The sequence below is a fragment of the Nicotiana tomentosiformis genome, chromosome 2 (assembly GCF_000390325.3).
Source record: "Nicotiana tomentosiformis chromosome 2, ASM39032v3, whole genome shotgun sequence".
NCBI lineage: Eukaryota > Viridiplantae > Streptophyta > Magnoliopsida > Solanales > Solanaceae > Nicotiana > Nicotiana tomentosiformis.
Window position 1 is genome coordinate 16,724,723 of NC_090813.1, and position 17,294 is coordinate 16,742,016.

Here is a 17,294-nt window from a genome sequence, read left to right on the forward strand (position 1 = left end):
ATTTTTTCATTACACTAAATTTGTTTAATCATATTCAAACATGAACATATTTTAAATATAAAAATGATTTAAAAAATTATTTATTTTTTAGTATTTATTTAAAATAATAAAAATATATTTGTTTAACAAATGATAGTTTTTTATAGTCGAGAAAATTTTTAAAAGAAGTTTCAAAGATATTTGTGTTTAATATTAAGTTTTTAAAGCTTTATCTATTAATATTAGTTATTTGAAAGTATTAATCTGATGTGATATTTTGCTAAATGTGGGTATTTTATTTATTAAATTAATGGGTATGGCTTGGCTAATAAATCAATGAGCTTTGATTTTTTAATTTTCATTAAACATATTTCATTAAGCATGTTTAAGAACGTAGACTTGAGATTTGTTCACGGTAATGTTACTGACAAATTTAATAATGCTACTTATATATCTTGAAAATTAATATTAAGAAAAAATTAAATGTACGAATATATTATAAAAATAATAAATAAATTAATATTAAGTTATTTTAATTATAATTAAAATATCTAGGTAAAAGTATATTATATAGCATATAATATAGAAGGTATTACATAAATGGGAGGATTGATAATGTCAAAAGCATAATAGACTTTTCAGGTGAAAGGTTTGTAAAATCTGATCAAAGTGATTATTGTGATAACTAGAGCTTAGTAAAATAATTTTTGTGTAACGAAAGAAGAAAAAAAAAATGACTTTTGGGTAATGAATACAAAGTTGAATGACTTTTACCTAACAAAAGAAAGAAAAATGACTTTTGGGTAATGAACACAAAGTTGAATGAAGAGAATAAACCCTGTTTTTTTTAAGAGATTGACATATGCAAATATCTACAATATATATTGTATTTCCTTCTCCAGTAGGTGAAATCAAAGTTGAATTGACGAAATTCAGGTGTCCTATTAATTTCCCTCTTCATTTGTTCTAAGTCCCGTTTAAACATACCTAAAATAAAAGAAAAAGAGAAGTTGGATAGAAAACAAGATGTTATATATATAGGTTAATGCCACTAACCCTCTTGAGAGTAAAATTTCTTGAAAAATCAGCAAATAGAAATTAAATTACACAGAGAGCTCATGCATATACATAAGTAAAATTCAAAAACATAAGTAGTAACAAAACCACAAGTTTAATTTTTTTCCTTTTTAATTACGTATTCTTGTAAGGAGTAATCTTGATAACTAAGCCAGGGAAAACATCATCAGGATCATGAATATGTGGATTTTCTTCAACAATAAAAGGATCTCCACATTTCTCACTTATTGTATGCAATGTTTCTCCTTCTCTCACCACATAAATTTCATCACATAATGGCAGCTTCTTCATAGCCAAATTCTGCTGCTCATGCATTTGCACTGCGAATTCACTTTCTGTGGATTCGCAGCAGCTCAAGACCAACATGATTGCCAAGAACAAGGTACAATACCATGAAATTGTCTCGGCTAATATTGTCGATGAATGAACACTAGACATGACTACAATATTAATGATTTTTGTTTTCTTGTTCTTAATATTCCTGGAGATGTTTTTGGAGGGTATTTGTAGGGTTTTGTAAGAGGATTAGGAAGGAACAAGACAGAGTGTTGGTTTAAATTGAATTGCAGTACTTGTAGGTCGAGTGGTTATTATGTGAAATTGTTGGGAGTTGAAAAGGTTACTTCTAAGGTTGGGAGTAGGTAACTGTCATAGCAAGAAATTGAAATGTATGAGATGAGAGGGAAAATAAGTTTGTTCAACTGCTTTTTTCAATATATGATACTACATTTCAATTTTTTCAACTAAACAAAGAGAAGTTCTCTCTCTCTCTCCTTTCTTTTTGGTGCTGCAAGTTAATTTATAACAAAGTCAAACAAACAACAACAATACTCACACAGTGTCACACCCATTTATATAGCTTTGACTTTGTTTCTTTCTACTATTGACTTTTTGTCATAAGTTTTTCCTCAAATATATAAGGAGAAAGAGGGTCCAACATTAGAGGAGAAGGTAGACTTTGAGCTCCTAAGGATAAAAATCTTAATTTATATTAATATCTAACGTTCTATAATTTTACTACCATCTTGGAACTTCTGAAAATTTGACATGTATCCAGTTGTATGTTCCAATATGTTGGTAAAACTTGATTGTAATAAAACTATAAACAATTGATAGAAGTTTTACATGATTAGAGATTGGTTTCTTATAATTATCTAATGATGAGTAGTTTGAAACGAAAACATCTTCTATGAGCGTTTGGGAATAACAAACTCTTATTGCTAAATACTGCATCTCAAAGGAAGTCTGCCACTACTTTCGAATTAATTAATTACGTTCATCTCAATTATTTTAAGGGTACCTATTATTTAGCTAGTTTTCACCAACATAGGTACTATATAACTATGTGAACCAAAACTTAGATAAATGAAAAAAAATCGCTTAGTATTTTTTATCTCTAGTTAAGATTTAAATTTTAATTTTCCATGTTTTCATTTGCTAGTTTATTGATCGATAGGACAAACCCTTTGTATGCTGTTTGAGATTAGTATTTGTTTAGACAAAGGCGACATTCTAACTCCTTTGCATAAAAACTATGGTAAGTGGTAGGTCAACAAGTCCCTTTCTCACTTTCTCCTAATTAATTAGTACTAGCAAATTGAAAACTAAAATGCTAGGGTTCCAAAAACTGAGTCCTTGGACGTTTACCATTAGATGACTTTTTCTTTTCTCCTTTACTTTGACCTGGTTGTGTTTGAATGCGTGACTTCTCAAAGAACTTTAATTCAACTATAATTTGATAAAATTTCCACAGAAAGCTTTATGACACTTACTAATATTACTGAAAAAAATAGAAATTTAAATATCTTGAAAAGTGTGATGACCTGATAGGTCATCTTATGTTTTAGAACCTAGTTATGCGCTTTGAAGCCTTAAAAATCTCATTTTTACCCTTTTCGATTTGCGTGCGCAGTCCGGTCGTGTTTCCGAAAAGTTTTTATGTTAAAAATTGTGAAAAATATGAAATTTTGCTTTGAAATCCATTTGAGTTGACTTCGGTCAACGTTTTAAGAAAACGGATCCGGATTCGTATTTTCACGGTCCCGATGGGTCCGTATCGTGATTTGAACTTGGGCGTATGCCCGGAATCGAATTCGGAAGTCCCTAACCCGAGTTATCGGACTTTGTTAAAATTTGAAAGTTAAAGGCTTAATGATTTTGAAATGTTTGACCGATGTTTGACATTTTGGATATCTGGTCCGTATTTTAGTTCCAGAACCCGGTATAGGTCCAATACTATATTTATGACTTATGTGTCAAATTTGGTGAGAAACGGAGTTGGTTTGACGTGATTCGAATGTCCGGTTGTTAATATAGCAATTCTAAAGTTTCTTGAAAATTTCATTTGATTTTGGTTCTAGGTGTTATTTTGGCGATTTGATCGCGCGAGCAAGTTCGTATGATGATTTTAGACTTGTGTGCACTTTTGGTTTAGAGCCCCGTGGGCTCGGGTGAGTTTTGTATAGGCTACGGAGTGAATATTGGACTTAGAGCATTGTTGGTGTGCTTCAGTTTTATTGCAGGCCTCAGACCCCGCAATTGCGAGGTCAATCATTGCAATTGCGACCACTGATGGGTTCGCATTTGCGAGCTACTCATCGCATTTGCGAAGAGTAACTAGGAAAGCCTGAGTTCGCATTTGCGAACAAAGCTTCGCATTTGCGAAGAGGGACAGGGGGAGACAATGATCGCAAATGCGATCAAATGGTCGCATTTGCGGAGATCATTGTTCGCAATTGCGAACCATTCTTCGCATTTGCGAAGAAAGCAGAAGTGTGGAGAGCTTTGCATTTGTGATGGTTTCTTCGCATTTGCGGTGTTCGTATTTGCGAACCCTAGGTCGCAAATGCGATATCTGCACCTGATCAAATATAACTTAGACGGGATTTTTGGTTCATTCTTCAAATTTTCAAACTCAAGAACCGTAGAGGCAATTTTTCAAAGAATGTTTCTTCCCCAAATCATTGGTAAGTGATTCTAAACTAGTTTCTTTCAATCTTTCACTACTTTTTCCTAAGATTTCAACCTAAAATCTAAAGTTTTCATGGTGAAAATTGGGGGGTTTGGGTAGAATTAGGGATTTTTGAAAAAAATAGAATTTAGACCTCAAATTTAGGTCGGATTCCAAAATAAATTACATAACCGGGCTCGGGGGTGAATGGGTAATCGGATTTTGGTTCGAATTTCGAGTTTGGACCAAGCGGGCCCGGGTGTTGACTTTTTCAATAATGACCTAAATTGAATTCTTTGCAATCGTGGGTAGTTCCTAAGGCTTAATTTGAATCGTTTGGTTGGTAAATTGCTAGATTCTATTAGTTCGGAGGCTTGTTTGAAAGAAAAAGTCATGATTGAGCTTTGAGTTTGGTCTTCGGAGCGAGGTAAGTGTCGTGGTTAATCTTGACTTGAGAGAATATGACTTGTTTATCTATTTGCTACATGTTTAAATATTAGGGAACAACGTATATGTGAGGTGACGAGTACTTATGCGTTGTAGTCGGGTTAAAGCATGCAGACGGGGCTTGGTTTCTTGCAATTATAGCTTCATTTGTTCATATTATCCATGTTTAGACTCATATTGTTAAATTGATCGTTCTTATCATGTTTACGGATCTTCTGGTGATAATGGAGTATTGATTCCGAAGTTGAGGTTGATATAGTGGAACCAAATATTGAAGTAAGACTTGTACTTGTTATTCTATCTCCTTGTTATTATTTGTTCATTGCATTATGATAAGGGAGAGTGTTAATGCACGAAGGGTGATGCCGTGTATATTGTGAGTGTTAATGCACGAAGGGTGATGTCGTGCCATATTGTGAGTGTTAATGCACGAAGGGTGATGCCGTGCCATATTATGAGTGTTAATGCACGAAGGGTGATGCTGTGCCATATTGTGAGTGTTAATGCACGAAGGGTGATGCCGTGCCATATTGTGAGTGTTAATGTACGAAGGGTGATGTTGTTCCATATTGTGAGTGTTAAAAGCACGAAGGGTGATGCCGTGTCGTTTCTATCGATTTTATGGTGAGGTTGAGAGTAAAAGCACGAAGGGTGATGTCGTGCATTTTTCCTTTACTGTATTTACTTGTTCTTATTGGTTCATAGTGTATTGGCTGTTCAAGTTACCATTCTGTTGTAGTTCTCTATTTCGTATTCCCTTCAGCATGCTCCCCCTCCCAATAGTATATGTTTAGCTGTTATTTGTACATATACTGTTAAATTGCACATGTTTGTTAGGTAGGTGTCGTGTCATAGCCTCGTCACTACTTCGTCGAGGTTAGGGTCGACACTTACCAGTACATGGGGTCGATTGTTAATGTCGCCCAAACTCACACCACTGATTGTGATTGTGAGGCAGTCGATGCAATTATAAATACCCAACGCGAGTCGGGGTCGATTCCACAACGAGCTTTATGTTGGATTAGGTATATACCTAGTCTAAGTATATGACGTACCCAAGATTGCACTTCCACATATTCAGTTGTTTCTTTTATACTTCTAATTTTTATGTTATTGCTTGTAATTGTAAAGCTAAGGGACAATTTTTATGGTATTGTTGTTTTTCAGGTTATAAAAAATCTAGGGTTGTAACTTTCGCCTAGTTGGTTACCTACCGGATTGAGAGCTTTAGGGAATGTTTGGTTGGTCGGGATACAATATAACAATCACACGCGATTATTCACTCTATACCTCTCGGTAGTTTGAGTGATTTTGCCCAATTTGGCTTTCTCAAGTCCAAATGGGTATCTCACGAAACAAGTAATAGATGCTCGAGTCGGGTCTTACTATCTCTAGATTCAACTCTTTAATTGGGGCTATCAATTTCTCGAGTTCAACCCAATTTCTTGTTAGCCAAGTTTTCCTAGACTTAGTTTCTCTTTCTTAAGTAGAGACTTAGTAAATTAGGCATGAATCAATATTTGCAACCATCAATTCTTAAATTCAAGCAAGAACTAGGCTAAATATCATATACCCAATCATAAAAATTCCCTAAACCAATCACCCATTAGATACCCATACTAGGGTTGGGTCACAATCCTAGCTAAGGGTTTAGCTACTCATAGGAAATGAAGAAATTAAAGAAGAAACTAAGATAAAACTCATAATAGATGATTAAGAGAAGAAACTCTAATGTTAAAATGATAAACTGTTGCAAAGTTACCCAAAATAGTAAAGAAAAATGGCTATCTATTCTCTGGTGTTCAAAACTTAACCTAAAAATGACAAAAAGATCTATTTATACCCAGCTAAAATTATCGAATAAAATTACCCCTGCGGAGGTTGTGTGGCCGCACAATTTTGTGTGCGGTTCATACTTTGAAGCTGACTTAATAGGGTGGTTTTCTGCGGCCGCATAAATCTGGGGTGCGGCCGCACTTCCTCTGATTGTGCGGACCACACATTTCTGAGTGCGGCCGCACTCTTGGGTTGGACATGGAAAATTTTTGCGGACCGCACATTCATAAGTGCGGCCTCACTTTTGCATTCTGCGGCCTCACATCTTCAGGTCCCTAAACACATCTCTCTGAACCTTGTCTTCTGCGACCGCACAATAATTGTGCGGTCCGCACTTTGTGAAGGAATTCTGACAGTGGCTCTTCAGAGTCTGCGGCCGCACACAGTATTGTGTGGTCCGCACTTTGGTCCCTCTTACCTTGTGTTGGTTATTGTCCAATTTTTACTCCTTCTTAGTTGATTTTCATTTCTTTAGCTCATTTTTCAATATTCCTGCAAGAAAGCACATTTCATTAGTTCTCGGGAATACCTTTAAGCATTTTTGAGCTAAAACGTAAGTAAAAGAGAGCAAATAGGAGTCAAAATCTCTACTTATCAGTTGTACCGATACTGCACTTTGCACTTCCTGTGCAGATTTTAGTATTGGTCCCAGCTGATCGAGAGGCGTATTAGCTCGGACTGGTTCATCGGAGACTCAAGGTAGATCTGTTGGCGTTCGCACACCTTGAAGTCCCCGTCTATCTTTTCTGGTTTTTTTCTTTACTGTTTCTTTCATTCAAACAGTTGTATTTCTTTCAGTATTTTACTTGTAGTAATCCTAAAAGTTCGTGAATTGTGATCCCAGATCCGGGTGGTAGAAATAAATGAAGTTGTTATATTATTCCGCACTCGCTGTATTTTATTTTAGCTTATTTGTTGTTATTTACTGAATTGAATAAGGATTGGTTTAATAATTCTCTAAGGTCGGCTTGCCTAGCAAGTGGAATGTTAAGAGCCATCATGGTCCCGACGGTGGGAATTCCGGGTCGTGACAAGTTAGTATCAGAGCACTAGGTTGCCTACATCTCACAATTCACGAGCAGACTTAGTAGAGTCTGGAAGATCGGTACGGAGACGTCTGTACTTATCTTCCAGAGGCTATGAAGTTTAGGAACAAATTTCACTTCTATTCTTCTCTGTCGTGCGAGTTTTGTTCTCACAATGCTAATTGAACTCTTCTACTCTTATTCTCTCGCAGATGGCGAGGACACATACTGCGACCGTATAAATCTGGGGTGCGGCAGCACTTCCTCTGATTGTGCGGACCTCACATTTCTGAGTGCGGCCGCACTCTTGGGTTGGACATGGGAAATTTCTGCGGACCGCACATTTATAAGTGCGGCCACACTTTTGCATTCTGCGGCCTCACATCTTCAGGTCCCCAAACACATCTCTCTGAACCTTGTCTTCTGTGACCGCACAATAATTGTGCGGTCCGCACTTTATGAAGGAATTCTGGCAGTGGCTCTTCAGAGTCTGCGGTCGCACACAGTATTGTGCGGTCCGCACTTTGGTCCCTTTTTCCTTGTATTGGTTCTTGTCCAATTTTTACTCCTTCTTAGTTGATTTTCATTTCTTTGGCTCATTTTCCAATATTCCTGCAAGAAAGCACATTTCATTAGTTCTCGGGAATACCTTTAAGCATTTTTGAGCTAAAACGTAAGTAAAAGAGAGCAAATAAGCGGTCAAAATCCCTACTTATCAGTTGTACTGATACTGCACTCTGCACTTACTGTGCAGATTTTGGTATTGGTCCCAGCCGATCGAGAGGCGTATCAGCTCGGACTGGTTCATCGAAGACTCAAAGTAGATCTGTTGGCGTTCGCACACCTTGAAGTCCCCGTCTATCTTTTCTATTTTTTTCTTTATTGTTTCTTTCGTTAAAACAATTGTATTTCTTTCAGACTTTTACTTGTAGTAAATCCTAAAAGTTCGTGAATTGTGATCCCAGATCCGGGTGGTAGAAATAAATGAAGTTGTTATATTATTCCGCACTCGCTGTATTTTATTTTAGCTTATTTGTTATTATTTACTGAATTGAATAAGGATTGGTTTAATAATTCTCTAACGTCAGCTTGCCTAGAAAGTGGAATGTTAGGCGCCATCATGGTCCCGACGGTGGGAATTTCGGATCGTGACAAGTTGATATCAGAGCACTAGGTTGCCTATGTCTCACAATTCACGAGCAGACTTAGTAGAGTCTGGAGGATCGGTACAGAGACGTCTGTACTTATCTTCCAGAGGCTATGAAGTTTAGGAATAAATTTCACTTCTATTCTTCTCTGTCGTGCGAGTTTTGTTCTCTTAATGCTAATTGAACTCTTCTACTCTTATTCCCTCGCAGATGGCGAGGACACATACCGCATCTTCAACTGAGCAGCAGCCAGAGCCTCCAGTGGCAGCTCCTATGAGGGGCAGAGGTCGAGGCCGAGGCCGTGCAAGAGGCTGAGATAGGGGCCGAACTCAGCCCAGAGCTCGAGCAGCAGCACCAGCAGGGGAGCCTCAGGTAGAGTTTGACGAGGAGGTCCCAGCCCAAACTACTCCTGCCGGACCAGCTCAAGTTCCGAAGGGGTTCATCGCCTCCCCAGTGCTTCAGACACTTATGGAGAGTGTGGCCCCAACTGGTACATTTCCCATGGAACCAGCCGTCTATCAGGATGGAGGAGGAGCACAAACTCCTGCTACTCACACTCCGGAGCAGATGGCTCCCCAGTATCAGACTCCAACAGCTTAGCCAGTCGGAGTAGTTCAGCCGGTTATTGCGGCACAGGCCGGTGATGAACCAGCTATGTCTTCTGAGGGCTTATTGAGATTGGACAAGTTCACCAAGCTCTTTCCAGTTCACTTCAGTGGTATACCTTCTGAGTACCCACAGGATTATCTTGACTGCTGCCATGAGGTATTGCGGAACATGGGTATAGTTGAGACCAATGGGGTCGATTTTGCTGTGTTTCAGATGACGGGTTTCGTCAAGATATGGTGGAAGGATTTTATATTGACTAGACCAGCGGGGTCGCCTATTCTTACTTGGGACTAGTTCTCTCAGCTCTTCCTAGAGAAGTTTCTCCCTATCATATTGAGAAAGGAGCATCGTCCTCAGTTCGAGCGTCTCCAGTAGGGCAGTATGACTGTTACCCAGTATGAAACCTGTTTTGTGGATTTGGCCCATAATGTTCTTCTTCTGCTTCCTACTGATCGAGATAGGGTGAGGAGGTTTATTGACGGACTTGCTCAGCCTATCAGATTGCAGATTGCTAAGGAGACTGGAGTGAGATTTCTTTTAGGCGGCTGCCAATGTCGCCAGGCGAGTCGAGATGGTACTTGCTCAGGGAGGTCAGGGGTCTGACAAAAGACCACGTCACTCCGGGGGTTCAGCAGTGCCTCATCTGGAAGTAGGGGAACTTTTGGTAAAAGCCATCCTCCCAGGCCGTTTCATTCAGCACTCCAGGCATCCCACGGTGCCTCAGGTGGTCGTGGCCCTCATATGCCTCATTCCGACCAGCTAGCCTATAGTGCACCACCAGCTCCTATTAGTACACCTTCACTCCAGAGTTTTCAGGGTGGTTACTCGGGTCGACAAGGTCAGTTTCAGTGTCAGCAGTCATAGCAGCCGAGGTCCTGTTATACTTGTGGTAATCCGAGGCACATTGCTAGATTTTCCTCTCGGGCATGGCATATCACAGCATCAGGGTTCTCGTGCCATGGTCTCGGCATCGGGTGCTTCACCGCCCGCTCAACCAGCTAGAGGTAGGGGTCAGGCAGCTAGAGGCGGAGGTCAGGCCATTAGGGGTGGGTTCATTTTTGCTAGAGGTGGAGGCCAGCCAGCTAGGGCCCGTCCTAGAGATATAGTTCAGAGTGGTAGAGCCCAGCCTCAATGTTATGTTTTTCCAGCCAGGCATGAGGCTGAGTCATCTGATGCTGTTATCACAGGTACTGTTTCAGTTTGCAGTAGAGATGCTTCAGTTCTATTTGATCCGGGTTCTACTTACTCCTATGTGTCATCCTATTTTGCTTCATATTTGGTTGTGCCTCGTGATTCTTTGAGTGCTCTTGTGTATGTGTCCACACCTGTGGGGGATGCTATTGTTGTAGATCGTTTTTATCATTCGTGTGTGATCACCATTGTGAGTCTTGGGACTAGTGTAGATCTTCTACTTATCGATATGGTCGATTTTGATGTTATCTTGGGTATGGATTTATTTTTTACCTTATCACGCTATATTGGACTGTCACGCTAAGACGGTGACCTTAGCCTTACTGGGGTTGCCTCGATTAGAGTGGAGAGGGACTCTTGGCCATTCTACCAGCAGGGTTATCTCTTATGTGAAGGCTCGACATATGGTCAAGAAGGGGTGTCTAGCTTATTTGGCTTATGTCCGTGATTCTAGTGCGGAGGTTTCTTCCATGGATTCAGTACCAGTTGTTCGTGAGTTTCCAAAGGTTTTTCCTGCAGATCTGCTGGGGATGCCACCCGACAGAGATATTGACTTCTGCATTGACTTGGCTCCGGGCACCCAGCCTATTTCCATTCCGCCATACTATATGGCCCCGCCAGAGTTGAAAGAATTGAAGGAACAGTTGCAAGATTTGCTTGATAAGGGCTTCATTAGACCTAGTGTCTCACCCTGGGGTGCACCTGTGTTATTCGTGAAGAAGAATGATAGATCGATGAGGATGTGCATAGATTATCGGCAGTTGAACAAAGTCACCATCAAGAACAAGTATCCATTGCCAAGGATTGATGACTTATATGATCAGCTTCAGGGTGCCAAGGTATTTTCGAAGATTGATTTGAGATCTAGCTACCATCAGTTGAGGATTAGGGCATCCGATGTCCCTAAGACAGCTTTTCGGACTCGGTACGGGCATTATGAGTTTCTGGTGATGTCCTTTGGGTTGACAAAGCCCCAGCAACATTCATGGATTTGATGAACCGGGTGTTCAAGCCTTATTGGGACTCCTTTGTGATCGTGTTTATTGATGATATCTTGATCTACTCCCGCAGTCGAGAGGAGCATGAGCAACATCTCAGGATTGTACTTCAGACTCTGAGAGCCAGCCAGTTGTATGCTAAATTTTCAAAGTGCGAGTTTTGGTTGGATTCAATCACTTTCTTGGGGCACGTTGTATCAGCAAAGGGCATTCAGTAGATCATAAGAAGATTGAGGCAGTTCAGAACTGGCCTAGACCCACTTCAGCTACGGAGATCATGAGTTTATTGGGTTTGGCGGGCTATTACCGTCGATTTGTGGAGGGGTTTTCATCTATAGCAGCCCCGTTGACCAAGTTGACCCAGAAGGGTGCCTCGTTCAGATGGTCAAATGAGTGTGAGGCGAGCTTTCAGAAGCTAAAGGCTGCTTTGACTACAACGCCGGTGTTGGTGTTGCCCACAGGTTCAGGATCTTATATGGTATATTGTGATGCGTCCCATGTTGGGCGCGGTGCGTTATTGATGTAGGAGGGCAGGGTGATTGCATATGCGTCATGGTAGTTGAAGGTTCATGAGAAGAATTACCATTTTCATGACTTAGAGTTGGCATCCATTGTTCATGCGCTGAAGATTTGGAGGCACTATCTTTACGGTGTGTCGTGTGAGGTTTTCACAGATCATCGGAGCCTTCAGTATTTGTTCAAGCAAAAGGATCTCAATTTGAGGCAGAGGAGGTAGTTGGAGATATTTCAGAGCCCAGCCGTGTTCTAGCTTGTACAGTCGCTCGGTCTTCTTTGTTTGAGCGCATCAGAGATCGGCAGTATGACGACCCTCATTTGTTGGTCCTTAGGGACACAGTGTGACACGGTGGTTCCAAGCAGGTTACTGTTGGAGATGACGGAGTTTTGAGGATGCAGGGTCGTGTTTGTGTGCCTAATATGGATGGACTTTGTGTGTTGATTCTGGAGGAGGCCCGCAGTTCTCGGTATTCTATTCATCCAGGCACCGCCAAGATGTATCAGGACTTGCAGCAGCATTATTGGTGGAGGAGGATGAAGAAGGATATAGTTGCATATGTAGCTCGGTGTCTAAATTGTCAGCCGGTAAAATGTGAGCATTAGAGACCTGGTAGTTTGCTTCAGAAGTTGGAGATTCCTGAGTGAAAGTGGGAGCATATCACTATGAATTTCGTTGTTAGACTCAGATAAAGTTCGATGCAGTTTGGGTCATTGTGGACAGGCTGACTAAGTCAACGCATTTCATTCTTGTGGCAGTTACCTATTCTTCGGAGCGGTTAGCAGAGATTTATATCCTCGAGATCGTCTGTCTTCACGGTGTGCCCGTGTCTATCATTTCTGACCGAGATACGCAGTTCACCTTACACTTCTGGAGGGCAGTACAACGTGAGTTGGGCACGCGGGTCGAGTTGAGCACATCGTTTCATCTACAGACGGACGAACAATCCGATCTCACTATTCTGATATTGGAGAATATGCTTCGCGCATGTCTTATAGACTTCGGAGGATCGTGGGATCAGTTCTTTCCCCTTGCAGAGTTCTCCTACAAAAACAACTACCAGTCGAGCATTCAGATGGCTCCCTATGAGGCATTATATGGTAGGCGGTTCCGGTCGCCAGTTGGGTGGTTCGAGTCGGGGGAGGCTCGGTTGTTGGGTACAGACCTAGTACATGATGCCTTGGATAAGGTCAAGATTATTCAGGATTGATTTCGCATAGCTCGGTCCAGGCAGAAGAGTTATGCCGACCGCAGAGTTTGTGATGTTGCATTCATGGTCGGGAAAAAAGTGTTGCTCCGGGTATCACCCATGAAGGGTGTAATGAGGTTCGGAAAGAAGGGCAAATTGATCCCTAGGTATATCGGACCTTTTGAGATTCTGGAGAGAGTGGGAGAGGTGGCTTACAGGCTTGCATTGCCACCGGGGTTATCAGCAGTTCATCCTGTATTCCATGTGTCCATGCTCTGGAAGTATCATGGCGATCCGTCCCACGTGTTAGATTTCAGCTCTGTCCAATTGGACAAAAATTTGACTTACGAGGAGGAGCCGATGGCTATTCTAGCCCGGCACGTTCGTCAATTAAGATCGAAGAGTTATCCTTCAGTTCGAGTGTAGTGGAGAGGTTAGCCCGTCAAGGAAGCTACTTGGAAGTCCGAGTCGGATATGCGGAGTATATATCCCCACCTTTTCACCAGCCCAGGTACTTTTCTATGTCCATTCGTGGACGAACGATTGTTTTAGAGGTGGAGAATATAATGACCCGATAGGTTATCTTATGTTTTAGAACCTAATTTTGCGCTTTGAAGCCTTAAAAATCTCACTTTTCCCTCCAAGATTTGTGTGCGCAGTCCGGTCGTGTTTCCGAAAAGCTTTTATGTTAAAAACTGTGAAAAATATGAAATTTTGCTTTGAAATCCATTTGAGTTGACTTCGGTCAACGTTTTGAGAAAACGGATTCGAATTTGTGTTTTGACGGTCCTGGTGGATCCATATCGTGATTTGGGACCTGGGCGTATGCTCGGAATCGAATTCGGAAGTCCCTAGCCCGAGCTATCGGACTTTGTTGAAATTTGAAAGTTAAAGGCTTAATGATTTTGAAATGTTTGACCGATGTTTGACTTTTTGGATATCGGGTCCGTATTTTGGTTTCGGAACTCGGTATAGGTCCAATAATATATTTATGACTTGTCTGTCAAATTTGGTGAGAAACGGAGTTAGGGTTTGACGTGATTCGGACGTCCGGTTATTAATATAGCAATTCTAAAGTTTCTTGAAAATTTCATTTGATTTTGGTATCCGATTCATAGTTTTAGGTGTTATTTTGGCGATTTGATTGCGCGAGCAAGTTCGTATGATGATTTTAGACTTGTGTGAACTTTTGGTTTAGACCCCCGAGGGCTCGGGTGAGTTTTGGATATGCTACGGAGTAAAAATTGGACTTAGAGCATTGCTGGTGTGCTTCACTTTTATTGCAGGCCTCAGACCTCGCAATTGCGACCACTGATGGGTTCGCATTTGCGAGCTATTGCGATGAGTAGCTGGGAAGGCCTGAGTTCGCATTTGCGAAGAGGGACAGGGGGAGACAGTGATCGCAAATGCGATCAAATGGTCGCATTTGCGGAGATCATTGTTCGCAATTGCGAACCATTCTTCGCATTTGCGAAGAAAGCAGAAGTGTGGAGAACTTTGCATTTGCGATGGTTTCTTCGCATTTGTGGGGTTCGCATTTGCGAACCCCAGGTCGCAAATGCGATATCTGCACCTGATCAAATATGACTTAGACGAGATTTTTGGTTCATTCTTCAAATTTTCAAACTCAATAACCCTAGAGGCGATTTTTTAAAGAACTTTTCTTCCCCAAATCATTGGTAAGTGATTCTAAACTAGTTTCTTTCAATCTTTGACTACTTTTTCCTAAGATTTCAACCTAAAATATAAAGTTTTCATGGTGGAAATTGGGGGGTTTGGGTAGAATTAGGGTTTTTAAAAATACATAGGGATTTAGACCTCAAATTGAGGTCGGATTCCAAAATAAATTACATAACCGGGCTTGGGGGTGAATGGGTAATCGGATTTTAGTCCGAATTTCGGGTTTGGACCAAGCGAGCCCGGGTGTTGACTTTTGTTGACTTTTTCAATAATGACCTAAATTGAATTCTTTGCAATCGTGTGTAGTTCCTAAGACTTAATTTGAATCATTTGGTTGGTAAATTGCTAGATTCTATTGGTTCGGAGGCTTGATTGAAAAGAAAAGCCGTGGTTGAGCTTTGAGTTTGGTCTTCGGAGCGAGGTAAGTGTCGTAGTTAACCTTGACTTGAGAGAATATAGCTTGTATTTCTATTTGCTACATGTTTAAATGTTGGGGAACAACGTATATGTGAGGTGAAAAGTACTTATGCATTGTAGTCAGGTTAAAGCATGCGGGCGAGGTTTGGTTTCTTGCAATTATAGCTTCCTTTGTTCATATTATCCATGTTTAGACTAGTATTGTTTAATTGATAGTTCTTATCATATTTACGGATCTTCTGGTGATAATTGAGCATTGATTCCGAAGTTGAGGTTGATATAGTGGAACCAAATATTGAAGTAAGGCTTGTACTTGTTATTCTATCTCCCTGTTGTTATTTGTTCATTGCATTATGGTAAGGGAGAGTGTTAATGCACGAAGGGTGATACCATACCATATTGTGAGTGTTAATGCGCGAAGGGTAATGCCTTGCCATATTGTGAGTGTTAATGCACGGAGGGTGATGTCGTACCATATTGTGAGTGTTAATGCACGAAGGGTGATGCCGTGCCATATTGTGAGTGTTAAAAGCACGAAGGGTAATGCCGTGTCATTTATATCGATTTTATGGTGAGGTTGAGAGTAAAAGCACGAAGGGTGATGCCGTGCATTTTTCCTTTACTGTATTTACTTGTTCTTATTGGTTCATAGTGTATTAGTTGTTTAAGTTACCATTCTGCTGTAGTTCTCTATCTCGTATTTCCTTCAGCATGCTCCCCCTCCCAATAGTACATGTTTAGCTATTATTGTACATATACTGTTAAATTACACAGGTTTGTTAGGTAGGTGTCTTGTCATAGCCTCGTCACTACTTCGTCGAGGTTAGGCTCGACACTTACCAGTACATGGGGTCGGTTATACTGATATTGCACTTGTACTTCCTGTGCAGATTTTGGTATTGGTCTCAGCTGATCGAGAGGCGTAGCAGCTCGGATGGTTCATCGGAGACTCAAGGTAGATCTGTTGGCGTTCGCAGACCTTGAAGTCCTCGTCTATCTTTTCTGGGTTTTTTTTCTTTACTGTTTCTTTCGTTCAAACAGTTGTATTTCTTTCAGACTTTTACTTGTAGTAAATCTTAGAAGTTCGTAAATTGTGACTCCAGATCCGGGTGGTAGAAATAAATGAAGTTGTTATATTATTACGCACTCGCTGTATTTCATTTTAGCTTATTTGTTGTTATTTACTGAATTGAACAAGGATTGGTTTAATAATTCTCTAATGTCGTGCCTAGTAAGTGGAATGTTAGGCGTCATCACGGTCTCGACGGTGAGAATTCCGGATCGTGACAAAAAGCTTTCTATACTGTCTAAGATATCCTGAAATTCGCCTTATGTGTTTTTTCAATATAGTTTGGCTAAAGAGTGTTGTTACATATTGTGGAAAATGGGATAGTAATATAATATTCGCCTCTGTTTTTTAGGAAAATTTTTTACTTGATTATTGGTAAGTATATCAAATTTTGCTCGTAGATAATCCCAATTCTTGCGGAGATGAACATGAACATTAAGGTAAATTGCACTAGTCTACTTCCTAATTTGAAGCTTTCAGATGGATATTCCTATTTGATTAATACTACTATTTAAATTAATATTATACAAAATCACATTAAGTTTCTTGATTTTCTTTTTGAAAAGTTCTTATCATTTGTTGTTCGTCCATCAATTTTAAACTACTCTCTTCTCTCTTAACTTATACATCTTAACCAAAAAAAAAAAAAAGAATAACATAAGTAATTTTGATGGTGATCAAAGTTTTCTTTTTATGGAAAAAATTAATGACTTTGCTTGGGACTTTCCCAAAGGTGAAAAGGTAAAAAGGAATGAAAAGATAACAAATGAGAGCTTTTCTTTAATTAGAAAGTATAAGTTAAGACGTTACTTTCGTGTTCTTGGTATTTCATTTTGAGCTCCTTGAAAATGCAATTAATTAGGTAAGGCCAATCAACCTGGCAATACATATTTGACACACTAACATGATGTATATGTAAAAGCAAGTAATCTGTATTGTTGAAAAGGGATGTTTCGTTTTCCCTTTTCTCCTCCTTTTTTTTGGGGGGGGGTTTACTTTTATCAGTTTTAATTTGCAAACTATTACAAATTCTAAAATACGCTTAGTAGCTGCTCTAACATGTGAATAAAAATTAAAGATTCTCTTTCATATAAAGAAGCCTGTTAAAGAACGTTTGATAACGGAGCAAATGAAGACCAAGAATCAAGGGATTTCATCATCAAAG

The 17,294-nt window shown here is 40.0% G+C and overlaps 1 protein-coding gene across 1 annotated transcript; it reads right to left on the bottom strand.

Moving 5' to 3' along the window:
- Positions 1 to 1,170: 1,170 nt before the first annotated feature.
- On the bottom strand, positions 1,171 to 1,494 carry LOC104111134 (uncharacterized). The gene has a single exon (XM_009620747.2). It carries the CDS (start codon positions 1,492 to 1,494, stop codon positions 1,171 to 1,173), a length of 324 nt encoding a protein of 107 aa, XP_009619042.1.
- Between the last annotated feature and the right edge of the window lie 15,800 nt (positions 1,495 to 17,294).